The 13,197-nt window shown below is 32.3% G+C and overlaps 2 protein-coding genes across 2 annotated transcripts; one reads left to right on the top strand and one right to left on the bottom strand.

Annotated features, from left to right (window-relative positions):
- Positions 1–1,125: 1,125 nt before the first annotated feature.
- Positions 1,126–5,220, top strand: LOC119641710 (mannose-6-phosphate isomerase). The gene is made up of 3 exons (XM_038040503.1): positions 1,126–1,648; positions 1,712–2,012; positions 2,082–5,220. Exons 1-3 carry the CDS (start codon positions 1,376–1,378, stop codon positions 2,678–2,680), a joined length of 1,173 nt encoding a protein of 390 aa, XP_037896431.1. The 5' UTR covers positions 1,126–1,375; the 3' UTR covers positions 2,681–5,220.
- Positions 5,221–8,525: 3,305 nt separating this feature from the next.
- Positions 8,526–9,694, bottom strand: LOC119641711 (synaptosomal-associated protein 25). Its single transcript, XM_038040505.1, has 2 exons — positions 9,242–9,694; positions 8,526–9,043 (listed from the first exon to the last, which is right to left on the bottom strand). Exons 1-2 carry the CDS (start codon positions 9,399–9,401, stop codon positions 8,571–8,573), a joined length of 633 nt encoding a protein of 210 aa, XP_037896433.1. The 5' UTR covers positions 9,402–9,694; the 3' UTR covers positions 8,526–8,570.
- Between the last annotated feature and the right edge of the window lie 3,503 nt (positions 9,695–13,197).

The raw sequence follows: 13,197 nt of genomic DNA, 5'->3' as shown, positions 1-13,197 counted from the left end.
AACGTATTGCTTCTTCCGAAGGAACTCTAAGTAGAAGATAAAGTACGAACTCACTTTCTATTTCGACTATTTCCAGCTTTTAAAAACCCACTGCCGCCTTAACCTATAAATTCATTTTATGGTCCCATTTTTATCAAGGCGATCATGTTTTATTTACAATTGAAGCATAGGAGGTTTATTAAACCCAGTAAAGCTGTAGTTGTGAGCTAGGTATGAGAAACACATTCAAGCCAAGTCGCATACGTTGCATTCCCGTTAACTTGAGGTTTGAGTATGCCATCTAATAGTTTTGGATAGTTGCAAAACAAGCTGGCCAGTAAGCTGATCTTATTCATTTCCCTTAAAAGCAGCGAAATTTGGCTAAAATTGCCGAAGAAGTCTGTAATAAAAAAAATTGATTACTTTCAAGTAAGCAAAGCAATAATAACGGACTAATGCTTTACTTGTAGTACTTGCATCTTTTTACCTTGAAACAAGTAGCAACGATTCAATGCATATTTACAAGAATACATACATAACATGAAATTTTTTCTATGGTGACGCAGTATTCTTTCGTTAAAGTTAATTTTGAACTGAAACGGCACACGAAAGTTGAAAACAAAACTAAATGTAGGATTGCCAACTTTCGGCAGTTGTATGTTACTACAGCAATAAATTATTGCAACTGTGATAGACATTCTATCACAGGGACGTTACTTTTTTATGTGTTTTAAATTTATACCAGGGCCTTTTAAACCCGTTGATAAAATGATTCTGAAAAGCTTTCTTTTAATATACTTTATAGAAATAACTAAGGCATCCAAGACGGACAACAGAAAAGTCTTCCGTCTTCATTGTTGTGTTTCGTATAAATTTTGCAACAGAAGAATACAGAAACAGAATTTTCAGAATAGAAAAGCTTGATCTTATTTCTGCAATAATTTCTTCTCATTATACCTTACATGGGCGTGGTCCAAAGAAGACTTTTATTGAATTTTACCTTTATATAGCTATTAACTGACGATGCCATACTGGAATTATTCAAAACTATTACACGAAATTGTTTCTGATGGCATCAATGGCTATTATTTGGTGAATAATTAATTCATAAAAGAGATAAGAGAAAAGTCTTCAACATTTTGCCAACAAAACAAAACTCGCAGCAAAATTAACAAAAAAAAGAAAAAAATCAAAATTCCAGCAAAGCTATTAATTTCAAAACATTCAAACTGCTTTGGACTTTTTTGAGCCTCAAGCTATAACGCCTTAACCTGCTATGAGCAAAGTATTGACTCCACAAATTTGCAAAAACCGGCTATTCTAACAAATACAGAACAGAATTTACTTATATGGAATAAAAGGCAAAAATTAAATAATTTTTCACTCTTCAGACGCTATGGAATTGATCGCTTATATTCAAAATTACGATTGGGGCAAATTGGGAAAAGATTCTGAAGTAGCTCAACTAATTGTAGCGAACAATCCCGCTTATGAAATTGATGAAAATAAACCCTATGCGGAGCTATGGATGGGTGATCATCCTTGCGGGCCTTCGATTGTAAAATCAACGGGTCAACAATTAGATAAAGTTTTGAAGGATAAGTTAACTTATCTCTTTAAAGTTTTGAGTATACGCAAATCATTAAGCATACAAGTGCATCCAAATAAAGTAGGAAAGGAATAATACACTGCAAGAATGATAAATAAGAATAAGAAATTCTCTCACTTGCAGAAAGAAGCCGAGCAATTGCATAAAAATTGTCCTGCTTTGTACGATGCCAATCATAAGCCTGAATTGGTCATTGCCTTAACACCTTTCACAGCGCTTTGCGGTTTCCGTCCAAATTGTGAAATATATGAATTTTGTAAAATCCTTCCGCCACTGAAAAGATTTTTAGGGGGCGACAAATCGATCGAGTGCTTAAATACGAAAACACCTGGTGCCGTACAACCAATCTATGCAACTTTAATGACCGCCGATGAAGATGACGTAGCTGAGCTGATAAAATGTATTACCACCAAATATATGCCAGGTTAAAATACGGAAATTACTTACGCTTGGCGTAATGTTTGTTTATGGTTTTTCTTCTCACTTCTTATAGTCCTTGCCACATATCGACTAGATGAACTTTTTACAACAATTAATCAAGATTTTCCTAACGATGTTGGTGTTCTATCTTTATTCTTTCTAAATGTAATATACTTAAAACCGGGTGAGTCGTTGTACCTGGGACCAAATGAAATTCATGCCTATCTTAACGGTGATTGCGTGGAATGTATGGCTTGTTCAGATAACGTTATACGAGCTGGCCTTACGCCCAAATATAAAGACGTTGAACGTTTGCTAGAGTCGTTGAACTATGCTGGGCAATTGGGAGAATATAAAATTTTTAAACCCAAACGTTTGGATGCGAATGCTCAACTTTTTGCACCACCCGTAAAGGATTTCGCTGTTGTGCATATACAAATCAACGATAATGATCCGTATACTTTAAAGCTGCCGCAGTCATCTGGTATTTTACTGGTACTTAAAGGCAAGCGATTACTTAGTTCACCAGGACATTCCCAACTTGTGATAAAACGTGGTTCCATTATATATTTAACGACTCAGATGATGCGCAGCATTGAGTTAACCAGCCCCAGTTCCACTGATAGTAACGATACATTTATTGCTTATATTGCCACTAAAAATTGCTTTTAACCAATTGCCAAGCTTGGCTTTCAAGCCGACTAAATTATTTTACCAAAATTGGCACAAAATTCCTTATTGCATTGAATTGGTGGTTTTTCAAAATTTTCTACTTTTAGTAGTAATTTTCTTAAATAAAGTCAGCCAGTCTGGAAACAATTTCCAGCATAACCAGTGCAGTACTTTGTAATTCTCGCAGTAATTCTTAAGCCGCATCCGCTCAAGCGGATTACAAATTGCAAGTAGACTGATGTCGGTTTTGCGTTTCCGATGCCGAGTAAATTGGATAATTTTTTATTTTGGACAAGCTGTAGCGAGTAGAGAGTTTACGACTGTCGACAAACTACGCATTTTTCTTGCTTACTACTATTGTATTCAAATTACGACCGAGTTTACTCGGTATCAAGAACCAAGAAAAAAGCGATCACTGCTTTGGTTCAGTTTTCAACCTTTCAAACTTCTCTATGCTTTGCTGAAATGTTCAAAGACAAAATTACTGACATTCTTAGGAATTTTCCTATTATTAAATGACCGCATTTGTGTTTATCAGCGACATTTGGTGAAAATGGTGATGTGTCTATGTATATAACGGTTAAAATAAGAGTTTTTAATGGCGTACTGCTTTTGGCGGGTCTCTTACGACAATCCCAAGTGTAAATAGTCATCCAGGCGAGCCATCCGCATTGACACCGAAGCAGAATATTCATGGTAATAGGTTTCGCTATGCATACGGTGGGATCGGGAAAGTGTAGCGTATTACGAGCTGCCCAAACTGGACTACACTGTTACTGCAAATGTCTAACAATGAATTTTTGCAAAAAAAGAGCATCAACAACGGTTAATCAACACTAAGTCATTCTCTTGCCTGACCTATGCTCGGCCTTTCGTTGCAAGAGTTGTCAAGGACACATTGTTGCAGGTCGAATGGGAAGTTCTGCGGCACCCAGCGTACTCAGATATTGTTTGGCCGGAAATGTTGAAGAAATGCGAAAATAGGTCGACGATAGAATGGCTGCCAAATCAGTACCGTTCCATCTACATGGTATCGCCATGTTGCCAGAAATACGGTAAAATGTTGTAGAAAGTGATGAAAAATGTTTTGATTAATATAAATTGCACCCATTTTTCCAAATAAATGCTTTTTTCAACCGAAAAAATGATCAGAATACATGGAAGCACCAATTAATAAAACGGCGAAAATAAAAATTCACTTTTTTTTTTTTTTGCGCTTTAATATGTTTTCTTTATTATGAGTCAGATTAAATATTTATTGACGCAAATAAACCACAAATATTACTCCAACAAATTTATGTCTAATAGAATATAAACAATGGTGCAGAAAATCACAATAACATCACATAACATTAATATACTTTTATATACTTTAACATACATTATGAAATGACGGAAATAAAATATGACTAATAAATAGCGACTGAAGTAATACAATATCCATAGTTTATTAATTTAGAGATGGTCGACAGGCCATGTATCTTTCTTTTAAAATAATTATTATGTAAAATATTATTTGAAATTTCATCATCAAATCCTTACCGCAGTAACTTAAGTATTCTTATCGGTCTTTTAACTATGAAATAAATTTTTAGAAATTGAGGCAACGCTTACGATTCTCAACTTAATTTCATTATTTAAGAAATTTCAATTCGAAATTAAAATAAAAATATTAACGAATAAGCGAGAATAACTCGCTTGACGTAATGATGATTACCAGAGTTCTTTCTTAAAGCGTGCTTCTTTCTTCTTTGTCCCAAACGAACTTAAAATTTATTACATCAAATGTGAAAAATAAACCAATTGTTAGTAGAAATCACATAATTTTAGACTTTTATGTCCTTAGCTAGCCACTGATAATATCTCTTTATTATAAAAAAAAAATTAAGTGGAAGAGCAAGCACTTCTTTTTGAGCAAACTTTCGCTGTTTGTTAAACATTATCATTATCCATCGAAAAAAAGGAACATTTCCTCAGTTCCTTTTAGGAACATTACGAAGTCATGAGGCACAGATAAGCGCCATAGACGGGTTTGAAAAACTCAGCATATTATTGTCCGTGAAGTACGTCAACTTGCGCTGTGGAGTGAGCAGCAGCACTTTACATCTATGTTGTCCCATTCTATATGGTTTTTACTTTATTCCTTTTTTTTTTTAATTTTTCACAAAGTCAGTCTTAACTAAGCAATTTATGTGTTTGCCCTCAATCAATCAATGTATTGAAATATTTTCAATTATTTATTGATACAGTTTCGTTGAGATGAAATCCTCGGATCAAAAGTGCATGCATTCATTTCGCGCTTTACTCCTTAATATAGAGAAGGTAAGCATAATGTTAATTTTTTTGTATTGTAGAAATATTTTCTTTACACAGCTCCTTATTTTCACCCTTTAACCTTTTCGAATACTTTTTGCAGTTCCAATATTGTATTAATTTCCATCTTGTCTAGTAGCGCTTTTTCTTCATTTAATGTCGCTCTTCGAATTTTCAGCATTTCTAACACAGCCTTCCGCGGACTTGTCTCTTCGATTTCATATTCAGGCGACATCCAATCCCCGGGCCATACAAATTCTGTGGTGTAGTTCTCCTTCTCGTTAGACGATGACAATCTATGGTTAGTTCCCATAAAATTCTGCGGCGGTTCATCCAACGAGAATTATGATCCAAAATTTTCCATATTTTCAAGCAATTTTCAAGCACACATTTACACCGATTCTTGCAAATTCTAGAAAATCTTCCTCCTTATTGGACGATAGCAGTCTATCGACTTTTAAGGTCTTGCAGGTCCTTTCTCTTGTTAAAAATGTAAAATTACCTGGGGTTTATCTCGCGACATTTTCCTGTTTCCTATCGGTCTCTTCTCTGCAATTTGTAGCATCTTTTTTTTGAAAAATGGTCTAGAATCTAAGAACTAATTGACCCTAAAAATATGATTATGTTCACAACAATGTTGGATATGTGCACTAATAAGGGAGCATGCATGTGTATATATCAGTCGTTAGTTAGCTCTTTTAATGTACAATAAAACAAGTAAAAACACTATACCAATAAATACCTTATCCCACCCCACATTTATTTCAATAATGACTTTTCAAAATAACGCTTTATATGAGAAGTGCTCCAATTTTTTCCAAAAATCTCTTAACCCTCTTTATAAGTTATCTCTTTTGGTCTGAAACCTTAAAAACTTCATTTCTGTTATAATGTTTTTGCTGAATTCACAAGTCTACTTGCTAAGGGTGCCTAATATATCTTCCCTTGGAAAATTAACTGTTCAGCTTATGCAATGTTTACTGTGTATTTATGGCACAGCATGCCACATATGTATGCTCATATGTTGACCGAAGGTTTAACATAATAGATTTCAATTCCTATAGTGCAGTGGTCACTTGATCTTGAACATTGTGTATAGTGGTGCGAATACTGAGATTCGAAATCATTGGTAAATTTTGATGCGAATAATAATGAAGGGCATTGCAGTACCATTTTAGATTACGATTATATGCAGCTCCCTGATGGGTTAATGTGGCAGCTGAAGATTTATTTGAAACTATAGGCAATGTTATAGGGCATCAATCGATTAAAAAAAAAGATATCCGTTTCCGGTGCTCTCGTCAAAGGAGTAAAAAAAAAAAGAAAGTAAACAGTGCTAAATTTTCCAAAAGTTATTCGGTCTACGTTTTGCCATTATGATTTCCTGCCATAAGTGCCTTCCAATTTTTCTAACTCATAACATGTATCTTAATATCTGAACTGAACTATGGTTGGTTGTTAAGCGTTTCGTTAATATAAATGAAAATGAAAAAAATGAATTTTCTGATGAATTACTTTTCGAAATTTTCAATTTCTACTTTAGAATTCTTTTTATTGTCGTTCAAAACGTTATGTAAGAATGGCTTGGGAGTATACATGCCTTTTACTAAACATTATTCATATTTATACTATTTTAATAATTTTTCAAATTCTCGTCTCTCTTATTCATAATTTATTTAATCGTGAACGCTCGTATTTTCATAATCCTCCGTTAAAATTACTTTAGCAAATTAAAAAAATTAGAAAAATTGTCTAAAAGATCACTTAAAAGTCGTCGTACGTTATTGTAAAGAATACATATGAGAACTTAAGAATATATCAACAGAGTATTTCAAATAAATAACAATACGTATAGAGATAATCGTTACAAACAAGTATTTTCTTATGACTTTTTTGTTTTTTTGTTTAATAGAGCATATATTACTAGGTATTATTGTTTGCCATTAATTGTAATTTTTGTATATTTATTTAAAGTATTTATGCGTTTTACTTTTCTTTCGTTAATAATTTGAACGTTAAGGAATCATTATTATCCTAATAAAATATTGGTTCCGATTTTATATTGTGCATATACATTTATTTATATGTAGAGTGTATAGCACGAATTTCTTTCTTTATGTTTGTAGAGAATATAATATAATAAATAGTACACAAGATACAAATGCAATATTACATAAGTCACAATGATACTGTGGTTTATATGTATACGTATATAGGTAGATAAGTGTTATTATTATTATAATTAATTTGCAAAGATATTTCTTTTGTCCGAAAATATGATTTACATTTCGAATTTTCTTCCTTTCATAAAAAATTCCAATTCCGACGAATTTAACTTCAAATTGTGCTTTCAATTTTTAACATTTTTACATAGCAACAGGTATCCAGACTGCATTGGTCCTCTTCGACCCAATACAGCTTTGAAGGAATAAAGCTTGTTTGCTTTTTCGGTGTTGATTCGGTACTTCTTCAAAATATCCTTCGCATCGTCTTAGTTCTTTTATGGATATAAATCATATTTTTGAACAAATGGAGTTTAGTAGATTTTTCTCTTTTTATTGAATAATTTTATAGATCCTTCTTCTCTTTTCTAACAGTAAAATTAATCAAATCTTCCGGTTAAGGAAAACTGAAGGGCAAACAAGTGTAAATTGGACAATTACATACGTAGAAAAAACAGATTCCATATAAAAAAATATATCCCGTCAAAAAGTTTTTACTTTTTTTTTTATATAAAGTGGTGGTTAGTCTTTTCTTCTTTTAGTTAGTTTTTAATATTGGTTTTAATTCCGTATTAGTATAGTTTCTAAATACTTTTTTTGCTAATGGTGATTATAAAAGTTTAAATGATGGTTAATACATACCAATGTATATATATATACGTATATAAAGATGGTGGGTTGTGTAAAAAGGACAACCTGTGTATTTCTAAAATAAGAATATAGAGTGAGTTTAACGATGTGCCTTAGTTACTTTGTTTTGTGGCAATTATTATTGTTGCGATTGTTATTTTTGTTGATGTTCTTCTTGTTGTTGTAGTTGTTGTTCATTATATACTTTTTGTGCCTCGTTATAATGTCTTTTTTGCTGTTGTGTGCTTTTTATATTGGTTATAATCGAATCTATTTTTTGCTGTAGAACAAAAGAAAAAAGTCCATAAATATCGTAATTCACAGAAACATAATGACAGTTTTACAAACATATTGATGATAGTATCTAATCAAAGCCTTTCTCATTTTCTACTTGTCTTACCCCGTTTGCTTTATACACACTATATTATGAGCTTAACGACATTGTATCGTCCGAAGACAAAAATTCTTTATATGAAATTTGTTTATATGTACACGTATAAATAGATAGTTTTATGGCACTAATATTAAGTCGTATTTATATATATTTCCCTAAGCATTGTTTCAAGCAAGAAAAGTCAATTAGATAAAAATAAAACTAGGTATTAAAATAGCTTAATAGTTTGACATAATGCGGCATAAAAAATGTATATGTATTGCGGCAAATTGATAAAATCACAAACCTTCTGATTGAGTTCGAATATAGGAAACCATCGAAGAAATCCTCTTTAACTTTTGAGCAAGTTGTTGGCGCGTTTGTTAACGCCATCCATTCGCACATTGTTTGCATCACCTTTGGCGTTAATACGATCGATTTGTTTGTTCTGATTCTCCAGTTCTGAACCCATATCCAAAGCCATGTTCCGTAAATTACCTAACATCGAATTCACTTGACCTAAATTTTCGTCCATCTCATCTTCGCGGGCGTCATTAGTAATACGAGCAACGTAGCCAGTTTGTGGCGGAGCTCCTATGCCTCCTCTTTCACGTTCATCAATTATTCGCTGCGGTTGATGGTTAACTATTTTGCCATCATCATTAGCCTTCCAAGCATTACCACCGTCATCCTTAATGCTTACTTTTTTCCAAGGCATCGCACAAAGGCCGCAACATTTCTCCATTCCACTTAGATTTTTCTCAGCCTCACGCATATCAGCGTTAATTCGGTCCATACCCTCCTCAATGCGCTCCAATTGCTCACCTACAGTACGATATTTCACAATAAAAGTAAAAATTTGAACAATTCTATAGACGAAATCCATACATAGTTAAGTTAATGATTTGCTTAATTTAACAGTTTTTTCTTAAATTAATAAATTTAAGAATTTTTTGCATTAGTTACTGGCATGTTTCAACGTAGTGAAGTATTCGTAACCATTTTTCCAATTCACAATCTTACCTTGATCATCTAAAGCCACTAATGTACGTATACCAGCCTCCTTGCTCTCCTCCATATAATTTACCATCCTTCTGGTACTTTCTAGAGACTCATCGGCCACTTGAGCCCCTTTCAACTGCAGCTCTTGAAGCTCCGATCGCGTTACATCCACCGTCGCCATTTTTCACCTTCTTTGTAATGCTGTAATTAACTAACGCTTTCAACCGCAATTTACTTCCTGTTTTATCTTTCTATTTAGCAAAGTGCTAATTTGTTGTTGTGCTGTGAATTACAACAACGACAATGATTCACTCAGACGCGTCAACCCAACTCAGCTTGCTCCTTTGAGAATCAAATTATTTTATAGTGAATTTATTTAATACAAAACTTATGTAGTTGCAACTAATGAAAATTTTTGAATAGTATGTATAATTTCGCAAAAAATATTTCACTAGAAATACATACACGAACTAACGCCTACACCTAGTCACCTATCGAAATAATTGTATCAAACGTTGCCACTACGGAACCCCTGAAACAAGCTAATTTACTTTTAGATTCTGCAGAGTTACCAGTTTTTTCAAATACTTTTGAAAGAAGTAAAGTTTCGTTTGTATGTTTTGTTTAGAATTTTTAATTCTCTCCCGTTCACTTTCCTTGTCTATCTCTACTGTGTGTTTCTTTCTATCATTAAACATTTTTTATTTTTGTCGTAAGCTATATGTTTTTGGTTGCAAGCTATACTTTTGTAGTTGCAAGCTATACTTTTTTGGTTGCAAGCTGTACTTTTTATATCAAACGGTTGTGACTTTGCGATGCAAACAACATTTGCCAGAGAACACAGTTATATACACCTAGTGAATTTTACTTTATAAAATTCATTGAAGTTTACAAAACAAAGATGTTTAGGTTTCAATAACCGTTAACCGGTCGTAAGGTTTTATTCGTCAATTACAAACGAGTAACGATTGTTTTTGTAATAATTGCCTTCTAGTTTTGATTGCCACACAAGATTGACTTTCAAGAAATAAAGATTATTAAAAAGAAAGTATTAATAAGTAAGAAAAAGATTATGAAGATATCCTTATTCGATTCTTATACCCTACTTGGTGTACAAGGAAATATATTAAATTTGTATGTGTGGTTCGGATCGCACCACTTTTTCGACTTGATTTTCAAAATGCGTCATATGAATAAACGGAGGGTGATGTAGTTTATTTAATGGTGGGCAGTGCTCAGCTAAAGTTTTCTTACTTGTTTTTATTACGGAAAATTTTCGCAAATTCGCAGCAGATGAACGTGACATTCCTAAATTAACTAAGGTCGAATTCCGAACAATACAAAAACGAATAATCGGCAAATGCTAAACATTTTGCGAAATATAGATTCAAGGGATGTTTTTAAAATTTCTTCCTCTTTTCTTCTGCAATTTAACACGAAGCACGGAAGATCCGATATGTCCGATAAGTAAAAAAACGTTCAATGTAAAGACGAAGGTCTTTATTTGAACCTTAAAAAAGTTATTGAATCATTTAATTTTTTCTTAGCTAAGTTGAATACGTTTTTATTGCAATTGGTTTTTAAGTTTTCTAGTTCAAATTTACTGTAAATTTAAAATAAAATACTCAGAATACGGGGATATATATCTCTGCAGTATGGCAACAATGTTAACGATTTGCATGAAAGATGTTTCCTCTCAGAGTAAACAAAATTTTACAAAAACAATGCCACAATCATTGCAAAAATGATGCCAAGTTTTGAGTAAAGAACAAAAAAGAGGGAATAAAAGCATACTAGCTTCTGAGAGTAATTAAATGAGCGAGCCCAAATTTGGTAGCTTCTGAGAAAAATGGAAAAAAAGACACATTTGAAAATGAAATACGTCGGTTCAGTCGTTTATACAAAAAAATGCTGAGAATAATAAAATTCTACTTCTGAGAATAAAATTTACTTTGCTGTACACTTCTTATGGAGGCCCAAAGAAGTGCTGAGAATAATAAAACTCTATTTCTGAGAGTAAAATTTACTTTGCTGTACATAGCCAGCAGCAAATGTGTGCAAATTTGATTTGAAAAGTATGGTCGTGTGCTCATTCACATTTAATACGAGAGCGAAAATGCAACAATATTTTTTAAAAGTTTGTTGACGGATAGACGCAGTTTAATTTATTTTATTGTAAATACTTTTTTGTTCCATTTTAAAAGTGACACACAACAAATCAATTACCGCTAAATAGTTAATTGGGATATATAATCGCGTACGTTTCGCAAAAATAAAAACAAACGGGTAAAATTTTCAAAATAAAAAACAGGAGAAAATTCAGAAGCTTTGTGCAAAAAAAAAAGGAAATAAGAAATAAATTCCAACACATATAAGCGAATATAAATGTTAAAATTTTAAAGTGCGAAAAATAGCATAAAAACGAAATGAATAATAAAAATGTTAATATAATGAAAAGTGGCAAAAAGAGAAGCAAACACATAAGAATTTCGTTTGGAAAGGAGGGAAAAACTGGTCAAGTGCAAAATTGTTCATGAACGGTTGTTTGTCGATGGCACAATACATGCAAACAAATATATATATGCATATATATACATGCATGTATACGTATATATAATGTTGGCGAACGACCACACAGTCCCTATAAGTTAGTAGTAGTAAAAGAAATATAAGCGGTATTAATTTTGCTTCTAGTGAGAAAAGTGTGGGAATTGTTTTCGCTTTACGTTCTTGAAACGTTAATGTTTTTTTTTCGGGTAATTAGCGTACCGTTTTTTTTTTAAGTGAGGATAAATTTGCAAAATATATGTACATAATATTTAAATAGGGAAATAAATGCGTTTATTAAAAAAGAAAAAATTTAATTGCAGGAATTTCGGGTGTGTCAATTTTGTTAAGATTGTTTAAAGGGCTTAAAAAGAAAATTGACGTTTTTTCAATATTTGGCTTGTATCCAAGGCTAAATTGTTAAACATTTTCTTTTTGTTAGCCGCAAACTGAGAAGGTTTACTTTTGCACAGTAATAGTTTCTTATTTCACTTGTACACCTTGTCTCAAAAATAGAAGTTAAAGCTACCTTTTACCTGCGCATATCACAAATAGTTTATATACGAATAGATGGATCAGGAGAGAGGAAGATGGGGACGACGATTGTGATGAGACGTCATGCGATAGTTTTTGTTTGTGTTCTGTCGTGTGTGTGTGTGTGTTGTATTTAAATTCCATTGTAATTTTATACATTTTCTCTACATTTTATCTTATAGTTTATTGTTGAGTTCACTTTGTGGTAGTCGTTCCATTCCAATTTAGAAGTTTAGCCAGAATTGTGTACAATTCTTATTTCTCTCTTTCCCTCTCCTTTCTTCTTTATTCTTGCGCTCTCATTGTGTAATGTTTTGTTTATTTCATTTTCAATATTTATTCACTGTAACTAATAGGTAGGCATGTAAGTAGGTAGTGACGGTATATATATATATATATATATATATGCGCGGCATGTTAGTTTTGTTTTTGCCAATTAGAGGTGAGAGAAAGAGAAAGAGAGCAATGACTTTCAAGGGCCAAAAAGAGAAAATATTGTAAACACACGCAACAAATGTTTTCCACAAGAGTGTGCTTGAATTATAGAATTTTAGGAATACACAATAAGTAAATAAATAAAAATGTACAAATAAATTAAAACCAAAAAAGAAAAAAAAAATAAGAAAAAAAGAAATGTATTCTTATTGAAACTAATGATAACAATTCGAAAGGTGTGCTTCAATACGAAAGGTCTCATAATATATACACATTTTACTTTTTTTTTATGTTCTTAAATGAAATGAAACCGGTTTTATTCTCGATCTATTTTCGTTATGCTGATTCATTTTTTTTTTTCTTTTTTTTTTTCAAAGCGTGTTGCGGTTTTTTTTAATAAAACTGTTCTTGGCTAGAGTGTGTACTTTTAATAAATAAATAAATAAATAAAAAATTGTTAA

The sequence above is a fragment of the Glossina fuscipes genome, unplaced genomic scaffold (genome assembly GCF_014805625.2).
Source record: "Glossina fuscipes isolate IAEA_lab_2018 unplaced genomic scaffold, Yale_Gfus_2 174, whole genome shotgun sequence".
In the NCBI taxonomy this organism is placed as follows: domain Eukaryota; kingdom Metazoa; phylum Arthropoda; class Insecta; order Diptera; family Glossinidae; genus Glossina; species Glossina fuscipes.
The sequence above is the reverse complement of the archived record's forward strand: the minus strand, read 5'-3'. Positions and strand labels throughout refer to the sequence as shown.

What these genes read in the sequence shown, in the direction of transcription:
- LOC119641710 (XM_038040503.1), top strand. Translation starts at nt 1,376, where the DNA reads ATGGAATTGATCGCTTATATTCAAAATTACGATTGGGGCAAATTGGGA. An exon ending in TACAAGTGCATCCAAATAAA is followed by an intron (nt 1,649 to 1,711) that starts GTAGGAAAGGAA and finishes TCTCACTTGCAG; the next exon opens with AAAGAAGCCGAGCAATTGCA. An exon ending in TACCACCAAATATATGCCAG is followed by an intron (nt 2,013 to 2,081) that starts GTTAAAATACGG and finishes CACTTCTTATAG; the next exon opens with TCCTTGCCACATATCGACTA.
- LOC119641711 (XM_038040505.1), bottom strand. Translation starts at nt 9,401, where the DNA reads ATGGCGACGGTGGATGTAACGCGATCGGAGCTTCAAGAGCTGCAGTTG. An exon ending in AGTGGCTTTAGATGATCAAG is followed by an intron (nt 9,044 to 9,241) that starts GTAAGATTGTGA and finishes ATCGTACTGTAG; the next exon opens with GTGAGCAATTGGAGCGCATT.